The following is a 22,767-nucleotide window of genomic DNA, read 5'->3' as shown; positions in this document are numbered from 1 at the left end:
CACAAGATTTGCCACAAAATTTCTTCTCGTGAAACAGATGCAGCACTGTAATGCCCATTTTCTGATCAGAAACTTGATGGTGCATTAACTTCTGGCCAATTTGACATTGTTTGGGTTCAATTATACAACAACCACTAATGCGAATAGCAGTTTCGATATTCAGGGAACAAAGTGGAACTATAGATGCTACTTGCCAGACTGTTTTGTGCCTTCAATTTAGATTGATGTTTACTAAGTTTCTTCCTAAGACATCGGTGGAAACTCAATTTGACTACTACTATCAAGCCTTCTGCAAGTTCCAATCCTAAAAGAATGAATCACAAGAAATATGAGAAACCAACAATATAACAATTATCTTTTCAACCCCACCTAGCTCTCTCCCTAGTCCTTACTGGTGTGCTTTAGCATGGGCAAACACCCAATCAAGTTAGCTGCTCACTGTGATCGAAGATCAAATGGTTGGCAAAAAGTGATCACAGGCACAAGAAATTTCCAAAACTATCAAGGTCTTGCTTTTAATTGGTGTTGGTTATAGGAACTATCAACTATGGTATCATCTGCAGATATGATACTAGCAGAGTATATATGGAATAAATTCTTAGGATTGAAATCGAACTCAAGGCCTCTAGACGATGCAGTTTAGGACAGGTGATCGAAATTTTAACAATGAGAAAGGTGAACCTGACTTTTTATGCTGCATGTGCTGGGAGGTTGTCTGAGTATAACCAAAGAGGCAGAAAAGTGTACTCACGAGTTAGGAGCAACACCACTATGCCCATTTCCTGTTCTGTATTAAACTGGTGCACTATCCACCGGCCTATTTGACTACATTTGGTTCAATTCTACAGAGATGTGAATGCACCTCTAGCAATACTGATGCGGAGTGTTTAAGTACGAAAAATCTTGTAACCAAAGTGTTGCCTTTGTTTAAGACATTTGCCAAGTAACCATATATAGAAGAAAAGAAATAAAGAAGGGAACAAAGTTGAATGCGAGACAGCAAGAGTGAACATGCAAATGTTTCCAAAACTTAAAAGGATGCTTGGTTGAGAAGCCATGTAACAGAAGAGTGATCCTGCAACTTCAATGTGCATGTCTTGGGAGTTGAAAGTGGTAAGGGAGCTAATTGAATTAAAAAAGAGATTGTGAGAAATGATGCAGAAGTTGATGGAAGCTGTAAAGAACCGGTTACCAGTTATATCTGACCTGACTGGTAGGGTGAAAGAGTCAAGAGATAGAAAAAAAAAAAAAAAAAAAGGGCAAGAGGGCAAGAGGGCTTGCATAGATGTCCTTCATTCTTATCTCGTAGAAACCTATAGTTATGTGTCCATATAATCTCATCCCATTAAATTTGATTACATTGCACTACCAGACTCCTGCCTTTTACTATCTCTTTGTTTCATAATTGTTCTACTTGTTCAAGAAAGTCAGTCCATTTCAGGCTCATTCTGCATGTTTGTAGAATTGCGAAATGGATTTTTGACATCGTTTTGCAGAAATGGTTACAGTGCTTTAAGGCTCATGAAAACACCTTTTAGTGCTTCATGAAGAAGGGACCACTCGGCTACTTTGAGAGGAAGCACTTTTTATTGCCCTTAATGGAAGCAATCAGATTTTAATGAGAAAATATTGGTGAGAATTGTGACAGAGTAGCCTCTACTGAATACAAGCACTTCCGAGTAGGCAGCTGCAACTTCAAACGGTCCAGTAGGCAACAGTAGTAGGAGTGTAGGCATGCTTGACATGAATTTGAGTAAACAATAATGCATTTTCCTAACATTTTTCCAAGAAAGTTGTGTACATATAATATGAAATGAAACCCGATATAACACACACACACACACACAGAGTGTATATAAAAGGCAGATTCTCCCTTCAAAGATCTCATAAAGGAGGACAGAACCTCTAGGCTAGTTGGGTGCATTTGCTACAACTCCATATGAATAATTGGTACCATTTGTGCACTCACATATTCAATCTGCTTTGAGCACGTATACATATCTTCTGATCTTCTGGTTCTTACCATTTGTTATTGCTGGTATGGCTGGGTAGTTGACTCATTCTCGATCTAGTAATTATTTGGACAGTAAGAACAATGCAGACGTCGCTTGTTTATTAAAAATCTGATTCTACACTCTAGGTTTGCTGATATTAGAATTAAACTTCATATTTATCATAGTGATTGACTAATTGGTAACAACTTGTGTAGCCACTTGTGAGCAAAGTTCAAGAATGTCTCTATACTACAGATCAACCGACCATGTCCACAAGCTTTGTTTCAAGGAATCTTTCACAAATCGATTAGAAGCAATTCTAAGTCTATAAAATCCAACAAAACATAAGGTATCATATTTATCATAGTGATTGACTTATGAATTGGTAACAACTTGTGTAGCCACTTGTGAGCAAATTTCAAGAATGTCTCTATACTGCAGATCAACGAACTATGTCCATAAGTTTTGTTTCAAGGAATCTTTCACAAATCGATAAGAAGCAATTCTATGTCTATAAAATCCCACAAAACATAAGTATCAAACTCATATCAGAGAACAACTATGGCTGCCTTGTTCGCCAAGTTTTGTTCTCAAGCTGTCATTATTTTCCTTCTCATTGTCCCTTCCTTGGTTTCCAAGTCATGTGCTGCACGCATTGTGGTTTACTGGGGCCAAAATGAAGGTGAAGGTACACTAACAGAGTAACAGACACATGTGCAACAGGGAGATAAGGAATCGTCAACATTGCATTCCTCTCCCAATTTGGCAATGGCCAAACACCTCTAATCAATCTAGCTGGTCACTGTGATCCAGCATCCAATGGCTGCCAAGGCATCAGCAAGGGAGTTCGAAACTGCCAAAACGAAGGGATTAAGGTCCTGATTTCAATTGGTGGTTCCAATGGGAGCTACACACTATCAGATGCAGATGATGCCAGGCGTGTAGCAGACTACATATGGAATAACTTCTTAGGGGGGAAATCAAACTCAAGGCCTTTAGGCGATGCTGTTTTAGATGGTGTGGATTTCGACATTGAGAAGGGCGAACCTCACTATGCTGCACTGGCTAGGAAGTTATCCGAGTATAGCGCAAGTAGCCAAAAAGTGTTATTATCTGCAGCACCACAATGCCCATTTTCTGACCAGAAACTCAATGGTGCATTAACTACAGGCCTATTTGACTATGTTTGGGTTCAATTCTACAACAACCCACAATGTGAATATAGCTCTAGCAATTTTGATGCCTTCAAGAACTCATGGAACCAATGGAACACCATAGACGCTAGATTGTTCTTTGTCGAGCTTCCAGCTTCACATGCAGCTGCTGGCAGTGGTATGTGCCTTCAATTTTCTAATAGACGTTTTGGTTAATCTCTGTCATTAAAAATCTTCAAAAGTTGTTTGGATCGGTTCCTATCCCCAAGAAGCGAGTAATGCTTTTAAATTTGATTATTTAGGGATTTGTCTCCCCATAGGCTTTGCTTTTGTTGTAGCAAAAGAGAAAAAAAAAAAAAAAAAACCGACAGATTGCTGAGAACTGAATTTGATTCCAAATTTCCAATATTGAGGCGTTTCTAAACATTTCAAACCCTCAAAGGACTAATCAAAATAAATATGAGAAGCCAACAAAATAGCAAATATCTTCTCAACGTCCAGCCTAGCTCTCTCCCTAGTCCCCTACTGATGCATGCTTTAGAACACCAACTAACAAACCTGTGTTCTCAACCCCTAACCCTCTCCCTACTTCTCAGTAATGCTTCCCCGTCTCTCTCTAAGTCTAAGCCTCACTAAACTCATGCTTTGAAAGATGAGTTGATTCATGTCTTTGAGTGAGGATGGGGTGTGCAAGAATTGGTTCACTAAACTCCCCTCACCAATTGGTTCACTAAACTCCCCTCACTAATCAAAGCCTCACTTGTTCTCCACTCGGTGTGAGTTGCTCAGGAATATCATAGGCAAAATAGATTAGGAGTAGATAATTGGGACAAAGTAGCGTGACACATATCCAAACCAAAGTTCTGATGCTAAACGTGTAAACCAGAGTTGTGGTCGAAGTACATAGCTAAAATTCGGGATGTAAATAAGCATAACTATTATGTTAGAGTCTGAATCTTTTGCTAATCTTTTTAATACAGATCTTGTGCTTATGTCTAAAGTGGCACCATTGGGGACCTAAACAGAAATAAAGTCACGAGAGGGCCGGGTCATAGCTATTTCGATCATCAGGCAGCAACTGTCCATGTCAGATAGAACCATATCTTTCTTTTAGTTTTTTTTGGTCTCTTTCCTAAACGTATATTAGAAGTTGGGCATATCAAGCCAAGTTGGGCATGTCTCGAAGTCAAGAATATGTTTGCAAGAGAGACTTGTGGAAGTCTACATATATGTCCAAAGAAAATATATATGGAGATTTGTGGTTTGGTTTTCACTACTTAACAAATATATCTTTGGTTCTATTTCCTTGGAGAAGTGCTGCAGGAACCGGAAGTCAAGGAAATAAGGAATTTTCCAAAAAGACAATGACAAAGATAAAAGACCTAACTAAAGAGGTTGATCGTCCACCGGCCAGAAATCCAGAATCTAGTATTTTCTTTACGAAAATATTAGTTTATTACGTAGTTTGGCCAGAATTTAAGCAAATCACGTTCATAAAATTGATTAAGAATGAAGTACTTGCACCAAAAGATTGACCAAGACCTTCCGACACATCGTTCAAAAACCATATCCAAGTCTACAAATAGATACCCAAATACCAAATTGATCAGAGAGCAAATATGGCTGCCATGTTCACCAAGTTGTGCTCTCAAGCTCTCACTATCTTACTAGTAATGCTCCCTATTTTTTTTTCTCAAGCTTGTGTGCTGGATCCATTGTAGTTTACTGGGGCCAAAATAAGGGTGAAGGCACACTCACAGCAGCCTGTGAAACAGGAAGATACAGCATTGTAAATATAGCATTCCTCTCACAATATGCCAATGGCCGAACACCCCTAATCAATTTAGCTGGTCACTGCGATCCGAGATCAAAGGGTTGCGTGAAAGTGGGCACATACATCAAAAATTGCCAAAACAAAGGCATCAAGGTCCTCCTTTCCATTGGCTGTGCAGATGGGAATTAGTATGGACTATCATCAGCTGCTGATGCTGGGAAAGTAGCAGACTACATATGGAATAACTTCTTAGGAGGGAAATCGAACTCAAGGCCTCTAGGCGACGCTGTTTTGGACGGGGTAGATTTCGACATCGAGAAAGGTGGACCCCACTATGATGCCCTTGCTAGGAAGTTGTCTCAGTATAGCCAAAGAGGGAGGAAAGTGTACTTAGGGGCAGCACCGGTGCCCTGCCAAGTATGGTACCACAGTGTCCATTTCCTGATCAGTACGTAAATGGTGCCCTGCCAACTGGCTTGTTTGATTTCAAAAGCCAAACGATTCTTTGTTGGGCTTCCGGCTTCTAGAGCAGCTGCTGGCAATGGTTATGTGCCTACAAATGATCTGATACACCAAGTGTTGCCTTTTGTTAAGAAATCTGCCAAGTATGGAGGTATCATGCTCTATGATAGGTTTGAAGATGGTAAGACTGGATACAGTTCTAAAGAATCTAAAGTTAGAAGCAGTGTTTAATCCAAGTCATAATATAAACTGGATTTATAATATGTAGAATAAAAGTCCTCAACGGGCCTAAAACAGTTCAGTCCAGCTTAATAATATATTAATATTTCAACGGTTTAATGGTTTAATGTCTGATACTGCTTCATAACTGAACGATCTTAATTATTATAACTACTTTTACATGACGATCCTTAAAATGTGTGATTGTTTTATAGATAAATTTAAATAATGATTAGACAAATAAACGGTTTCTACTCGTAAAACTGGTTTGGACACCGATATTATCATTCATATAGATCTAATAAACTCATACCTTGTAACTTTTAATTCCAAAATGGACGTAAGTGCCACGGCTTCCGCTCATGAAATTTGGTTAAGTGCAAACCAATTTGGACTCAAATCTTGTCTTTCAAAAGTACAGTCAACTCATGCCCATGTAATTGTCTCATTCCAAAATTAAATGAGTGCAAGTGTGACAATGGGAATAGGTTTTTTATTTAAGTTTCATGATCAGTACTCTTTTTTACCTTATCCTGACTCACTCATCTCACTATGCCAATGAGAAATGAACTATAACACTCACGGTGTTGATTATTCCAAATAGCAAACAACAACCAGGGTAGCTTATTAATATAGGGACTTCTAGCTAACTCCTTGACTATCTTTTTCCTTTGAACTTCTGACCCTTATCTTTCTAAACTTTCTTTTCTTTCGCAATCGTTCTCTACTTGGTTTAGTTACTAGGAAAATTCATAGCTTTTTAAGTAAAAATAAATAGATTAGTGGTAGATAATAGGGACACAGTAGTGACACATATGAAAGTTTTGATGCTAAACAGTTGTTGCTGAAGTATACAGCTATTATGTTAAAGTCCTGATCTTCTACTATTAATCAACTGTGGTGTCGATCTTGTGCTTATATTTAAGGTGACATCGTTGGGGACCTAAACACCAATAAAGTGACGAGAGCATCGATCCTAGCTAGTTCATGAGGCAGCAACTGTCTTAGATAGATCCATTTCTTTGTTTTTGTTTTGATGGTCTATTTCCTTGTGGCATAGTAGAAGTTGAGGCATAACTGGCTTGACCTAAAGTCAACAAGACAACGATGTATATGCTTCCAAGAAACTTGCGGAAGTCTACATAAATGTTTAAAGAAACTATATATGGCCAGATCTCTAGCTAGAAACCTCAACTATACGTTGTTCAGAAAATGGAGCAACAAGACAACCTCAAGTATATGCAGGAACCCGGAAGTCCAGAAAATGATGCAACTTATTAGGACAGTAAGAACCACAAAGAGATCTTCAGTCTGCAAAACCTGATCCTACAGATACCTAGGTTTCTCCAAGAGAAGTCTTGGTGTTAATCTCTTATTAATGAACGTCACATTTGTGAATTCATGTGGCATATCAAGTCGTCACGTTTCTGATGAGGTCGTATTTTGCCTCTCAGATGCAACTTGTAAGAGTACGTTGTTATAACTTGCAAATTAAAAGAAGTGTGTGATTTAAGCCCCAGGTACCATCAAATGCAAAGGCAGCTTATGGTGTATGCCCTAAACTATCAAAATGGCTCTCTTATCAGTTCAAGTCTCTCGAAAAGTTTCTTGAAATCTTGAACTACAGTATGAGGTCCTGAATTAAGAATCTTATTGTTTAGTACTCTGTGTGCTTTTGTCTTGTTTGAATATTATCATCTTATACTGTAAAGTTTATTCTGATGATACATACACTTTATTAAGACCCCCAAATCCTAACACATATAACAGGTAAACGTACTAACTGATATATAGCTGGTTAAGAAAAGGAGAAAAAAAAACCTCCAATAAACCATTAAAACAAAGTAAAGGAATCATATTTCAGAAAATAAAATAAAATAGAGAAACTCACAGATGGTATAGCCACACTTGATCAGGCGCAGTTGGAATGCTTGCTTTGTTCTTATGAAACACGTTGGCGAGAACCGATCGAATTCGACTCAAATGATGCCATCTGCAATTATAAACCCTAAAAATCAATCAATCACAACAAATATGAAATTGATGCAAGCAAAGTAAAAGACATTAAGAGGTATTTTAATAATTAGAACAAATAAAGAGTAGAAGAAATTTCCAACCACCTCATTCATGCTACATGAACCACCTTCATTTCAAGGGTACCAAAGCTTCATGCCTTCATACTGAAATCAATTGGATACTGGTGGCCTAGGATCCATAGAACATATTTGAGATTTCTAACTTTTCTTGGAGATTTTGAGCTGAACTTCTTGGGTTTAGCCCTACACCGTACCAAAACTCTTGCTAAACCCTGCCTAATTCTCGCCGTAGTCCCTATTGATATGCTGCTACAGAACGGGCAGCAATTAACTAACCTAGCTAGGTTCTCCAACTCTCTTAGTGATGCCCTCTTAATATTGGCACCGACCTATACTTCCCAACCCCGGCCCTAACTCTCTGTAAGGTCTAGACTCACAAAACTCAATATCGTTGGGGCCAAAATCAAAATTGTAATACAAGTTTCTTTTAATTATTATTTTTTATATTGTAACCGAAGTTATGTTCTTTCTTTTTGTGTTGTATTAATAAGCAAATTGTTTGCAATTGTTCCATCACATATTCAATATGTCTTTGTAATGTTATTGCATATTTCTAGTTACCTAGTTGTGGTTTTGATTCATGACCTGCCAAAACGAACTTCTCATATATTTACTAGTTGAAAGTTCTTTACGTGATTAACGGATGCAGAGAAAATTCGACCTCAAAACTTTGGGTCTTATCTGTGAAGACAAATTTGTCACACTAGAGGTACAAATCACACAGCTGGAGTGCAATTAGTTTGGCCAGAAATTAAGCAAGCCACGTTCATCATGAATAAATTGGGATGGTCTTTTGTCTTTGGTCGGGGACCATCCTAGTAGTGTCGAACTATGTTTCTACAGCACTTGAGCTTCATCTCATGGATTCATTATGTTTGATTAGTCTAGGTTTGTCTTAGATTTTTCATTCATGACTCTTTCTGTCGTTGCCCGGAGTCCGGGTGAGTCATCTCTTGTAATGTTTCCTACTTTACTTCAATGGACTGACACCCCCGCGTTCAAAAAAAAAAAGCAAGCCACGTTCATAGAGTTGACTAAGAATGAAGAACGTACACTTAAAAAATTGACTAAGAACTCTCGCTAGATCTCTCAAAAACCATATCAAGTTTATAAATAAGCACCTAAATACCAAATTCATCAGAGAGCAAATATGGCTGCCATGTCCACCGAGTCGTGCTCTCAAGCTCTCACTGTCTTACTAGTAATCCTCCATATCTTTGTCTCAAACTCTTACGCCGGATCCATTGTAGTTTACTGGGGCCAAAATGGGGAAGAAGGCACACTCACAGCAGCATGTGACACAGGAAGATATCGTATCGTAAACATAGCATTCCTCTCACAGTATGGCAATGGCCAAACACCTCAGATCAATTTAGCCGGTCACTGCGATCCAAGATCAAATGGTTGCGTAAAAGTGAGCACAGGCATCAAAAATTGCCAAAACAAAGGCATCAAGGTCCTCCTTTCCATTGGCGGTGCTGGTGGGAATTATGGACTATCATCAGATGCCGATGCTGGGAAAGTAGCTGACTACATATGGAATAACTTCTTGGGAGGTCAATCGAGCTCAAGGCCTCTAGGCGACGCCGTTTTGGACGGGGTAGATTTCGACATCGAGAAAGGCGGACCCCACTATGATGCGCTTGCTAGGCAGTTGTCTCAGTATAGCCAAAGAGGGAGGAAAGTGTACTTAGGAGCAGCACCGCAGTGCCCATTTCCTGACCAGTATGTAAATGGCGCATTGTCCACTGGCTTATTTGACTATGTTTGGGTTCAATTCTACAACAATCCACAATGTGAGTTCACCTCTAGCAATCCCAATGCCTTTAGGAACTCCTGGAATAAGTGGACATCATCTATACAAGCCAATCAATTCTTTGTTGGGCTTCCAGCTTCTACAGCAGCTGCTGGGAATGGTTATGTGCCTACAGCTGATCTGATAAACCAAGTGTTGCCTTTTGTTAAGAAGTCTCCCAAGTATGGAGGTATCATGCTCTATGCTAGGTTTGAAGATGATAAGACTGGATACAGTTCTAAAGTTATAGGCAGTGTTTAATCCAAGTCATGACTCATGACCATGAAATGGTCTTACAATATAAGTAGAATAAAAGTCTCAAATTGGCTTAATAATATTTCGACGGTTAAATGTTTGATACCGTTTGAATAGTTGTATGATTTAAAATACAATGATCGATCAATATTCTCTATAGAGACGATCTTTAAAATGTGTGATTGTTTTTTATGCAGTTCATTATTTGTGTGTATTGAGATGGTCGGTTCATAAAAGCTGGTTATCTTTCAGAAGATGTGAAGATTGTTAAGATTTCCTGTATCTTTGTTAAGTGCATATGGCTAATAATTCTTCAAGTGAGTTCAGACTCTGTTTTGAGGGCATCATCTCTGAGACCTTGAGCACCATGTAGCACAACTGCTTTACTTTTTTTTTTTTATTTATTAAACAATAAGTAGCACAACTGCTTATTGAGCTTGGCTTTCTCTACTTTTTCTCAAATCCAGCTTCGAGTCATATCCTTCTTGTTGAAGGCTTTATTCAAGGGCTTCGCAAAGCTTGAATAGCAGGCTAGCTACTCCATGAATCCTGTTAAAGGTGCTTCAAAAGTCTTCGTTCACTACATCAATGGTAAACTCTAGCTTGATACTTCCTGTAGAATCTGAAACATTGTTCAAGAACTTTATCACCTAGATCAGTTATTTCAGTTTATCTCATTCAGTCACATCTTCCGATAAGCTAATTTTCTAATAGACGTTTTAGTTAATCTCAGTCATTAAAAATCTTCGAAAGTTGTTTGGATCGGTTCCTATCCTCAAGAAGCGAGCAATGCTTTTAAATTTGATTATTTAGGGATTTGTCGCCCCACAGGCTTTGCTTTTGTTGTAGCAAAAGAGAAAAAAAAAAAAAAAAAAACCGACAAATATTTTTGTTTTCTCCTTAAAAAGGTAAAAAAATCTCAATATATATACACGACAGCCAAAATTACTACTGCTAGTCTGCTACAAAAGTCCAACCCAATTTACCAGTAGGTCGAGCTCTCATTATAAACCACTCGCCGACTCTGTTTTTTGTTCCTTTCTCCAATACCTTCTTTCACTCAGGTCTCCCTCTCTGGTCTTGAATAGGGTTTATACTTTATATAGCAGAGAACAAAGGGTTTTAGGGTTTTTCGCAAAACCTCAAATTATTCATCTTGGTTCGCTCTGTGCTCGAAGAGATGGGCAAGGCAAAGAAAGGCCCTAAATTCGCCGTCATGAAGAAGGTGGTCACCAAAAAAGCCATTAAAAAGTAACCCTTTCTTTCTTTCTTTCTTTTTTCTGTTTCATTCTTCACTGCTGTGCTTCAAAGACTAATAATTTCATCTGTTCTTTGCTCTGTCTGTGTTGATTTCAGCTACAAAGAGGAGGTTTTGAATCCAAACAAGAAGGATCTCAGCAAAGAAAAGCTGCCCAGAAATGTGTAAGCTTCTGTTTTTCAAATTCATTGGAAGATTTTGTTTGAATTTGATAGTTTTGTTTGTTGGGTTTTACATTTTGTGTTTTGTAATCTAGGCCAAATGTTTCTTCGGCGCTGTTCTTTAAATACAACACTGCTTTGGGACCGCCTTACCGGGTTTTGGTGGATACTAACTTTATCAATTTCTCTATCCAGAATAAGGTGAGTGTTTTGATGCTAATTGTTTCGAGTATGAGCTATAGCTTGTTATAATTTAATGTATTGTGTCAAATTTGATTGTTTTCGTTCGCTTTCTGCAGTTGGATTTGGAGAAGGGAATGATGGACTGCCTATATGCAAAGTGTGAGTCTTATAGTTATTTGCGTGTATAAATGTTTAGTGTTTCTTAGGAATTGGTTTTGAATGTTGAGTTTCTTAACAAGATTGATTGAGTTCTGTTTGTAAACTTATGATAGAGAATGTAGGGGAATGTTCCATTTCGCTTTTCTTTACTTTCTCTAATGGTTTATCTGACTTTTGAATTTACAGGCACTCCTTGTATCACAGATTGTGTAATGGCAGAGCTTGAGAAGTTGGGTCAGAAATATCGGGTGGCTCTGAGGTATTTTCCTCTGTTTTCTACAAATTGTTTTCATGAGCAACAGGGTTTGAAATTGAATGTGTGTATGCATGACCTGCACTGCTGTCCCTCTTCATTGTCCTGTCCATCAGTTTCTTGAACATTTTTTAATTAAATTTTTTTTATTCATTTTTGCTAAATTTCTGTAATAGCTGATATATTATATCCTTGTATACTACATGTTCAGAACCAAAGAGACTCTTCTCATGACCAAAAAAGAAAAGGAGAAACATCTAACTTCACTGATTGAGCATTGATAATTTATCTTGTTCAAGTGACGAGGCTTTCTTTACTAACGTAGTTTACTAAATTGTCAGGATTGCCAAAGATCCCCGTTTCGAGAGGCTACTGTGTACTCATAAGGGAACCTATGCTGATGACTGTCTTGTTGATAGAGTCACCCAGGTATTATTTAAACCTGTAACTGCTATCTGTTTTTCTTGTTTGCCCTTTGGAGTCTTTAGACCTCCGTCCTTGCTTTTCTGCAAGAGAGTTGGGAGGGTGAAGGCTGTGGCTTTGTAGGTTATCTTCTTCTACTATATAATGAAGTTGTTCATATGTAGTATGATTCGAATTGTTAATGTGTTGTATGATCCTTAAAGTTTCGGTTGAAGTGTGCTTCGTGTTTTCCATATCAACTTGGCTTAACCTTCTGCATGTTAGAAGCCAAGATTCTTCTCATTTCGACATATTCCTGTTCTCTTTTTGCAAATGAGAATTAGTCTACTCCATTTTAACCTTTTTTTTTTCTTTTCTTTTTTTTCCTTTTAAGTAAAGAAATTTTAAGGTTTATAAAGCCACAAAGCATCTTATCCAACCCTTATTGGACTAGATGATGTTGTTCTATAACTATAATTTTGAATGTTTACCCCTATTAAAAAAAAGTGAACGCTGGATGTTTGCAGCGTTGTGAATTTTAAATTTGTATTATAGTTATCTACTAATGTGTCTCGACTGCCACAGGTCCCCTTCACATTCTTCATGTACAATTTTGTCTGTTACTTAAACCATTGCATCTAATGTTTAGGTTTGGATGGCAAATGTGATAGACAAAAAGTGGATTTAGATATTCCATATATATATATAGGGGAAATTACTGGTCACTCCCTCAACTTTTGGGGCGTCGACAGTTCAGTCCCTGTCATTTCAATTTTAACAGATTACTCCTTGCACTTTCAAATTTCGCCCAATTTGGTCCAAAGTGACTATTTTACCCCTCACCTTTTTTTTTTTTTTTTTTTTAAATTCTTCAATCTCTTTTCTTTATTACTTTTTCTGCTTCTCTCTCTCTCTCTCTCACCCCCCTCTCCTATAAACAAAGAGAGTAGCCAATTTGGGACCAGTTCAGTCGCAAGACCAAAACTGACCATAACCACCACCACCAAGCTCTCTCTCTCTCTCTGCTGCAATCTTTTCTTCCTCTTGTTCCTTTACCCAAACACCTAGCTCATCAAAAGCCTTTTCTTCTCTTTTTCAAGCCACCATAAATACCACCCATTCCTTCTCTTCCCTAAATTCCTTCGGCGATTAGATTGCGAAAATCTCAGGAAACCCAAAAACCAGAGTCTCCTCGCCGATGGTTTAGTGATCCGGGAAGTCCACGCGGATAGCCTTGTTCCCCGTTGCCGCGAGGATATCGGCGCACAGCGTTAAGGGGGGTGATAGGTCGTGATCGAGAAGTTGCTGGAGGCGACGATGGAGGACTTTGTGGACTGGCAGGTGGTCGGCGACGGCGGCGAGGGGGAGTTGGTGATGGAGGCCGGCGAGCCGATGCTGAGGATTGGGATTGCTTTATTAATCTCAGTGCTTCGGATTGATTGTTTTCGGGTAATTTTGGGTTTCAGAGAAAGAATTGGGGTTTTGTGAGTTTTGTGAAATGTGGAATCGCTGTTTTGGGTGTTTGGATTTGTGGGTTTTGTGAGGATTTTGGTGGTGGTGAAGGTAAGGATCTGAGGGATGTGCAGGTGGTGTTTGCGGCAATGGTGACGATATAGGTGGTGACCGGGAACTCACCTTAATCCCACCACCATCTCCAGAATTGGGATTTGTGTTGTGTTGCTGGTGATAGCAATTCAAAAAGCAACAAGGCTTTGGATTAGAGAGTCATCCTGGCATACTGTATTTACGAAACTTGTGGGAAATATTGTTGCCATATCAGGCTTGAAAAAGAAGAGGATGAGGAGATTACAGAGAGACAGAGAGACCGAGAGAGAGAGAGAGAGCGGAGAGGAAAAAAAAAAAAAAAAAGAGGAAGTGAGGGGTAAAATAGTCACTTTAGACTAAATTGAGCGAAATTTGGAAGTGCGAGGAGTAATATGTTAAAATTAGAATAGCAGGGACTGAACTGTCGACGCCCCAAAAGTTGAGGGAGTGACCAGTAATTTCCCCATATATATATATATATATATATATATATATTTGATTTCAAAGTTTGTCTATTGCATATATTGGATGTGCATTTACTAGCTGCGTATTCATATATTCTCTTTTGCTTTAGAGCGGTTTTAGTGACCAGATTGTGGTCCTTTAGTGATTGTCATATTCTAATTTCTAATGACTGACATTGACCTTCTTGCTGGGAACAGCATAAATGCTACATTGTCGCTACATGTGATAGAGATTTAAAGCGAAGGATCCGCAAGGTGATATAGTAGTTTGCAGTTTGGAACCATGATATATGACAATAGACCTCCGCGTAAATTGGCTTCTTTATGTGCAGGTCCCTGGTGTGCCGATCATGTATATCACTCAACACAAGTACTCAATTGAACGGTTGCCTGAAGCAACAATTGGTGGAGGTAAGATAGACAGCATTGTTACAGAAGTATTGTTAATTGGAGAAAATATTTTTACTGTTAGGTTTTTGACCAGATTGAGGTACTTTAAAGTTATGGGGTGATGACATTGATGTTATTGCCGAGGTGTTGTAAAATGAACCCGAGATATAAGGCTGATCTTTTAAATCAAATGGAGAGATAGCAAAACTTGCTATATTTTATTTATAGGAGTAAAACCCACCACTAGGGTCAAAAATTTTCTCCACCGGACAAAATGATACCAAACTTTCAAAAGTGATCAAAATGATACCTAAATTTTTAAAAGTGATCAAAATGATACCTAAATTTTTAAAAACAAATCAACTTAGATACCCAACTTTCAAAAGTGATCAAAATGATACCTAAAGTTTTAAAAACAAATCAATTTGATACATCGGTTTAATTTTTTGTAACTTTTTGTTAAAATTGATCACGTGTGGTGCAGTATTTTATGGGGTTATAATAATATTTTACACAAAAAATTATTTTTCAATTATTTTTTATTTTACTTTGTTAATTCTCTTCTTCTTCTATCTCTGCCCCTCTCTTCCCATTTTTCTTTGTTTCTTTAGAAGTTGGGAAACATCCGAACTTTATTTGTTTCTACGATCGATGGTAGAATTGAAATTGAATGGAAGATTTTTTTTTTTTAATTCTATAGAAGAAGAATATTGGGTTATAGATGATTGATGGCCCTCTGACCACAAATCACTTCAATTTTTGTGCTTGATTTTGCATTTGATTTAACAAAGTTTAAAAAAAAGGGCTAAATACTGACTACTACGTAGTTTTGGTCCAAAATCAATTCAGTCCCTAAACTTCTAATTTCATCAAGAACACCCCTGCATTTTCAATTTTGATCTAATACGTCCAATTTGTTAGTCTTCCGACAATTTAGTCATTTAACTTGTTGATGTGGCTCATATATGACCTATGTTTTATGATGTGGTGTTGAGGTGGCCTGCATAGTCAATTTTGGAGTGAGTCCCACTATTAGAAATCTATCAAATAAATAATTTTTCAACAAATAATCCAACTATAACTTGAACCCATAACAGAATATTAATGAATTGGATCTATTAGATCAAAATTGAAAGTACAGGGGTGTTTTTGTTGAAATTAGAAGTCCAGGACTGAATTGATTTTGGACATAAACCACAGAGTAGTAACCAGTATTTAACCCTAAAAAAAATAAACTGAGGTATCAAATTGATTTGTTTTTAAAACTTTAGGTATCATTTTGATCACTTTTGAAAGTTGTGTATCAAGTTGATTTGTTTTTAAAAATTTAGGTATCATTTTGATCACTTTTAAAACTTTAGGTATCATTTTGATCACTTTTGAAAGTTGGGTATCATTTTGTCCGGTGGAGAAAAGTTTTGACCCTAGTGGTGGGTTTTACTCTTTTATTTAATGGGATGATGTGCTTTATTCAGTGTCATTTAATCTTACTATTTAAAGTCTGATACTTGCGTTCTGTTTTTATGCAGCTCCAAGATATTGATGATCCTCCTGAAGCCTGGTTTCTACCTGTGATTCACACATATGTTCAGACTACAAGAAAACATCTATGCCAATGGTAGAAAGGTTTTAGCAACTTGTTGGAACTTTGTTTGAGAAGACATGTTCAGATGTATTACTGGAGTTAAGAATTTCCTTATGGGACTCTGCTAGCTGTAGCTTTGATCCTAACTCCAGAAGGAGCTATCATTTGTATTGGAACAGCTTATAACCGTCAGGTTGCCACATGCAAGAGTAAGGCAGATGTTTTTATTCGATCTCTCACTCCTTAAAAGGTTTCATTCATCAAAATGCTGAGTTTAAAAGTTTTCTTTGGTAAGTAATTTATTTTAGAACGACTAGAAGATCAAAAGAAAGAGAATGACAACTCGAAAATCAAAACCAGAGATAAAACAAGTTTCCTAGAAAGCCAACTACCTTGCTTTATTTTCTCAGCCAGATTAAAAGGCCACGTGTTGCAACATGAAAAGAGAGCCAGGCTGACCTATTTAAAATTTTGGAGGTTTAGGAAGAGCTTTTGGACGTTTTACAATTCCCTCTGTCACTCTTAATAGAAAAACAAAAACTATACAGCAGCAGCACTTGGTACTCTCCGACCAGCAATAATGTTTTGGCGTGTTTGAACCTCTTACTTATATAAAGGGGGTATGTTCCATTCGATCATTCATTGCGAAAGAGAAAATTGGGTCGTTTCCACCAAGTCTACTCTCACCTTCATCAGCCGTCCTGTGAACCAGGCAGCTCCCTTTATCGACTTGTTTCAGTGTTTTTCTTTAGCTGGTTTTAAAAAGTATCCCCAAAATGGGGTTCCATCTAGGGTTATAACCCCCTTTTGTTTATTCTGCTGCATAAATTTCCACCATAGAGCTGTGTTAGGATGAACTTGTGGTAAAGGATACCTATGAAGTCGATCCTGTTTCTTTCTCTTTTTCTCTCTTAAAGCTCTCTCTCTCTCTCTCTCTCTCTCTCTCTCTCTCTCTCTCTCTCTTATTACAACATTTTTTATTAATATTTCTTTACAATTTCTTTGCGTGGATCCAGCCATGTGCCGGTTGGGCTCAAGCCCTACCGAAATTCTTATTATTGACAAAAAAAAAAAAAAAAAAATCTTATAAGCCACTCAAAATTTGCATGGATCAACCACTAGCGGTGATACCTCCATTATTGCTGAAATTTCATTAGACCTCAGTCTGTATGTTTTGGTTTTTCCTCGTAATTAGTCATGGATTAAAAGCTCGGAAAATATAATCAACTAGTGGTATAGCGATGGGAAGTAGAATAATTGTAACAACAATATGTTATAGTTGGGTTTCCGAGAAATATGTTTGAGATCTTAAATCTCAAACTTCAATTATTTCACGGACAAATAATTGTCATTGATGGTGTTTGGAACCCAACTTATTTATATTAGTGAGAGTCCAGCTTAGCGAACGGGTGGTATAAACAGTCTCTTTAAAAATTTCATAAACCTTTTTGGAAATACACATGAACAGCATGATGTTATAGTCCGAGAGCTTTTAACTCTTGCAGGTATTTCTACATCGTTATTTATATTCTGCAAAGATAAGACTTTAATAGCCCTCAACCTCCTGCAGGAATGGCAACTGTGTTTTCTAAGGTACCAAGTGATTACGGTCTTTCCTCTTCTTCATTTTGGAAGCGATGAAAAGTGAGTACGTTCATTGTTAAAACCAAGGCTGCACTGCATTGGGATAAATGACTAATTTCTTGCCTTCTTCGCTCCTGTCGGCTCCATTGCCTCATCCTAGGATTCTTTCTTCAAACAATGTTAAGAATCAAATTGTTAAAGCAAAGACTGGCCGGCTTAAAATGCTTTGAGGAAGCAAGGCTGGCCGAAGATAATTAAGTGGAACATATGATGAAGACAAAAGTGAACACTTCTGTACACAAGCCCCAACTAACGTAAGACATAAGTATCAGCCGGCTGGGTTCTCTCGGTCATGTACTTTGGGATCATAATTAATTACTATCTGTTGTTTTGTTCATTGAATAAAATTAACATCTTACCAATACTTTCTACCAATGTCTGATGTTTTTTTTTTCGATATTTCCTTAATAATGTGGATATGATATTAAAATCTTGACTGGAACGTCCGCTGGTTTTGTTATCGATGGTGGCATGACTGTTAAATACCTTAATCATTATTTAGCTCATCTTTTGCAAAACTGATCTATGAAGTGAGACTTAAAAGGAACAATTTGGATCTTCGGAAAGGAATTGCATTTCCACGTGTAATCTTTTAATTGTTGAATTTAAGGGATCCTTCGTGAAAATGTCATCTATATTAAGCGAAAGATTGTGAAAGAATTACATGTACATTTACCCGTGGCAATAGACTCGATCAGGACACAATAATGAAAGCTAACCCGGCTCAAACTAAGTTTTTATCACTCTGTCAATTCTTCTTTTCTTTCTCAAAATTAACTTGGAATCTTCAATTCAATCTTCATATATGACATCCATGAGAAAATTGACCAGGTCTTATTTTTTTTTTTTATTTCATTTTATAATATAATCAGTAAACTAATATACAATTATACAACCACAAGAGTTGAGCACAAAACTTCCTATTTATAAAATGGACTTATGCCACTAAATCAAAATCATCAAATGGTCATAAACAGTCTCTTCTTCATCTTTAAACTTCACGTTTACCCTTAAAATAAATAAATAATTGAATAAATAGAGAAAGAGTAGATATCCTTTACTGAAATTGTGTAATACCGTCTAACATTCTAACCAATGAACATAGCCACAGAAAAAAAAAAGAAAAAAAAAAAAGGAAATTTAAAGAGAAAACTAATGAACTTATTGTAGATGCTAAACTCTAGCTAGAAATGCAGCACCCTTTTATATTTTTATTTTTTTGCACCAGCTAAAGAAAGGAACCATCATATTATCATAATATCATATGGGCTAATATTGGTATATAAGATAAAGAAGAATTGCTTGTAGACTAAACAGCTGTTTATATACGTCGCTTACTAAAAGACGGATTTTTATTTTTTGTCTATCCCAGAAATTTGAATTTTTTTAGGATGTGAATTAGTTCTTAGTTGCCAAAGATATGAGACACTTCAGCAAGTAAAAGCTAATGCAATAGAAATCAGTTCTGGAACACTTTATTACGTAAGTCTGTTATTACAAAAAAAAAATGCACAAATATATAAACTAGGGATTTTACCACTCCACAAAAACCCTATTTCACCGAAGGTTACAACACACACATATCCACGACTTTCCTTTTTGAATATACCTACTAGAAAAGTTGACAAAAAGTAAAAACAAAAAAAAGAAAAGAAAAATTTACGTATCAGTTCTCATGACTGGAGTTAAAGATGACTGTCAGCGGCAACAGTGCAGTGCGACTTCTTCTCCGGCGACATACAACTGATTGACACTTGCCTATGACATAGAGGTATCCGTTGACGGCATGTTGGTAACCCAAGAGACACAAGACTCGGAGTAAGCCCCGACAGTGGCCCAAGATATAGAAACTGTAGATGATGTAGGGGAGAGGTTACCAAAAGTCAGGAAGAACAAGCGACAGTAGGGAAGCGAGTGCGAGTAAACTAGAAAACCGCATGGCAATTTGGAAGCTAGGAGCGTGATTATTGGGGAAGGTTTGCCTAGCCCTAAGGAATAAGCAATATGCAATTAAGGATACAATGGTGAGCATGACTGTGCTATGATGTGTTTCAAATGGGGAAGAGGAGCTGTGTTGGAATTTGATGTCAATGCACTCAAGGAGTGTGGAGACCAAAAACACAAGAATGACATCGATCGAAGTTGCAGCAGCTGGAGGCACTACTTCCAGTTCTCTTACCATTAACAATAGCCATTCAGTTCGAAAACTATGGGTCATTTGTTCTGTCAAAAATGATAATCGGAGGACTGATAGAGGGATATGTAATATAGAAAATGATTAATAGAGGAATATGTAATATAGAACCACAAAGTTCTCTAGCTAGCTACCCGGTGGAGTTCTAGATCAAACAAGTGGTATGATACATTAAGTAGGCATGCATAATACAGTCAGCTAGTCGACAAAAACATTGTTGCAGAATTTGACAAACATTGTTGTTAGATGGATTTTCCTAAACTATTTTGTCATTATATGGAGATAATAAGGTAATCCATTACATGTTTTTGAGTGACACGCTGGAGTGACTTATGTTTTCTCAAGGATGATGTACGTTGAAGGCTTGAAGTATACCAATATGTATTCAAACTCTCCAAAAGAAGACTTCTTTTAAACAGCGGAATGAAGCCATAAGCTCGTTTGACCTTGGCTTTTACAATCGGAAAAAGTACTTTCAAATTATCAAAAACACTTCTGGTATTGTTAATAGCTAGCATCTTCAATAGAATAGTCAAATTCAATTTTTAGTCATGTATATTTAACTAGGTTTTGAAGAAAAATATAACTCCAACAGAATAGCCAAAAAGAGGTTGCATCTAACTTTGTGTAAAATGATTGGCTGCTAGTGTATTGTGAATAGCTAAAGCAGTAGTCATAATTTTCTCTCCACTTCTATGTTCTTTTTGGCCACATATCGACTTACAATTTGATAAATATGTCACTAACAAATAGCTAGTATTGTTGAAAAACAACCAGTTAATGAAATAGTAGTTGTATTCCACTTTGTTAGCTATTTTGGCTCAAGTTTTCTGTTGAAATTGCACTTAGGCAAAACAAGTTGAATGCATTTTCTGATGATCAAAAGCTGTTTAGACTGGCTGGGTGCTTAGTTAAGGCCTTGGGCCTGTATTGGGCTAGGGTGGTGTAGGCCCAGATTTCCTGCAAGTTGGGCTCTTTTAGCTAGTATTTTACAACCTCATCCGATTAAACGCGGTTTCACAAGATAGCCTTGAGCAATATCCTTAGTATATAACTGTGCGTCTCTTGACTGTAATGGTTGGGGACTTGGGGTTGCTCGAGGCTTCTATTTTCGCTAAACGCCCCAAAGAGGGAGCTCCACACTCTAACTGGCCGGGTTTACGAAGCTATGATTCAAAATCCAAAAGAAATAACAGTAACCTTTGTAAGAAACAGGAATCTATTTCTGACAGTGCTGGTTCATGAATTATACAAAACTTACATATTTCTTCTTACGGAGGGAACAAAGATACAAATTCCCTAACCCTTCCTATATCTCTCTTTGCTTTCTTCCTTATGTGAAAACACATTATATATGATAATGATTCACGCGCGGTTATAAACTTTTGGAAAGTTCTAGGATTGTCTAGGACTACTTTATTCGTGAGGGGTTGATTAATGCAACTTCTAAACTAACTCTATGAGATATAATTGAAAAAATAAATTTTCCCATTTCCCCCTCAACTTTCTGTACACAATGTTCTGTCTTATATGTAAAACTGTCTTCCGCCAATCCGCCGTAGCTCTAGGTCAAACCCATTTCTGCTGCAGTACAAGGAGGCATCAGCCGCGTTATTTCTTATTGCAATCCAAATGTCACGTATTCATTGCTCTTTGATCCCTTTTCAGATTTTTGCGGCTCTCAGGTTTTTGCAATCCAAATGTCACTTTCCTAACCACCACGGTTTAGTCGCGACTTGCGAAACTCCAGGCGCGTCGCACGTGTGAACGACAATCGGATTCTTCATCAATTCCGCCTGATTCACTGAACCTATAAATGCAAGTTTAGATTAGGTCGATCTGGTCTGGTAAGATGGCCACTGATAATCATCTTCAATTTCAATGGCAATCCACAGTTTTGAATAATCAACGTGGTCACGTGGAAGTGTACCTCAACGTTGTAATTCCAACTGTATCTGCTTCATCATCTTCTTCTTCTTTTACGACTACTGCTTCACCCACTAACAATCTTGCTTTCATCGTTCCGGTACTCTTAACCTTCGTTCAGATCAAGTTCCCAGGGATCAACATGTGGTCTTCGCTGTTCGAAACGCACCATACAACCACCATGGCCGCCATTGCAAGCTTGCTTCTGTATTGGCTGGCGCTAGAGGCCATGCAGAGATTCCCCGCTTACACTGTCAACTTTCGAGTCGTTAGGACGTTTTCAGGTTTGATCTCAATTGCTTCACTGCTCGCGCTTCTGCTTCCCGACTGTTGGGAGCATGTACCATATTACGTGTTGTTCATGTCATATTGGGTGAGCCGGGGGTTTGGGTTTCTACGAATGATGTATGGAAGGGTTTACCGACGAGTTGTGGAGGAACTTCTTCAAAATATATGGTTAAGCCATTACTGTCAACGAGTCAGAAGAACTAGTGGGCTCTCGCCGTCGACGGTTATGGATACACATGATCGCACTTCGATCTGTGGGCTCTTGCCATTGACGGTGATGGATATGCATGATCGCATGTCGTATTATGCTTGAAAAATTTTGCATTAATTATACATTAATTTTACATACCCATCCGGCAGAGTTAATTATATGGCACTGAAATTGTACACACCCTGGTTATAATGCAATCAAGGGTGCGTGTGATTAGGGCAGAGTTAATTATATGGCACCGAAATTGTAATTTTAATTTCTCAAGTGAAATATTTGAAATTTCTGATTTAGTAATAGATATATTATCAGACTATCAGTTGGTATGTTCAAGTTTTTTTCTTTCATTTCTTTCTCG

At 37.6% G+C, this 22,767-nt stretch overlaps 2 protein-coding genes and 2 pseudogenes across 2 annotated transcripts; all 4 read left to right on the top strand.

Moving 5' to 3' along the window:
- Nucleotides 1–2,555: 2,555 nt before the first annotated feature.
- LOC133716744 (basic endochitinase-like) lies at nt 2,556–3,364 on the top strand (annotated as a pseudogene).
- A 1,148-nt stretch (nt 3,365–4,512) lies between these two features.
- Nucleotides 4,513–5,991, top strand: LOC133716743 (basic endochitinase-like; annotated as a pseudogene).
- A 2,826-nt stretch (nt 5,992–8,817) lies between these two features.
- LOC133718107 (acidic endochitinase-like) lies at nt 8,818–9,961 on the top strand. The gene has a single exon (XM_062144914.1). The coding sequence runs from the start codon at nt 8,850–8,852 to the stop codon at nt 9,753–9,755; it is 906 nt and encodes a 301-aa protein (XP_062000898.1). The 5' UTR covers nt 8,818–8,849; the 3' UTR covers nt 9,756–9,961.
- A 779-nt stretch (nt 9,962–10,740) lies between these two features.
- LOC133718329 (uncharacterized) lies at nt 10,741–16,381 on the top strand. The gene is made up of 9 exons (XM_062145152.1): nt 10,741–11,000; nt 11,106–11,171; nt 11,264–11,369; nt 11,468–11,510; nt 11,697–11,769; nt 12,105–12,192; nt 14,373–14,429; nt 14,507–14,585; nt 16,094–16,381. Exons 1-9 carry the CDS (start codon nt 10,930–10,932, stop codon nt 16,105–16,107), a joined length of 597 nt encoding a protein of 198 aa, XP_062001136.1. The 5' UTR covers nt 10,741–10,929; the 3' UTR covers nt 16,108–16,381.
- The last annotated feature ends 6,386 nt before the right edge of the window (nt 16,382–22,767 follow it).

This window comes from Rosa rugosa, chromosome 6, assembly GCF_958449725.1.
Source record: "Rosa rugosa chromosome 6, drRosRugo1.1, whole genome shotgun sequence".
Taxonomy (NCBI): Eukaryota; Viridiplantae; Streptophyta; class Magnoliopsida; order Rosales; family Rosaceae; genus Rosa; species Rosa rugosa.
The sequence above is the reverse complement of the archived record's forward strand: the minus strand, read 5'-3'. Positions and strand labels throughout refer to the sequence as shown.

Excerpts from the sequence above, each read along its gene's own strand:
- LOC133718329 (XM_062145152.1), top strand. The coding sequence starts at position 10,930 with ATGGGCAAGGCAAAGAAAGGCCCTAAATTCGCCGTCATGAAGAAGGTG. Across the intron at positions 11,770-12,104 it reads AAATATCGGGTGGCTCTGAG|GATTGCCAAAGATCCCCGTT; the intron begins GTATTTTCCTCT and ends CTAAATTGTCAG. Across the intron at positions 14,430-14,506 it reads TAAAGCGAAGGATCCGCAAG|GTCCCTGGTGTGCCGATCAT; the intron begins GTGATATAGTAG and ends CTTTATGTGCAG.
- LOC133718107 (XM_062144914.1), top strand. The coding sequence starts at position 8,850 with ATGGCTGCCATGTCCACCGAGTCGTGCTCTCAAGCTCTCACTGTCTTA.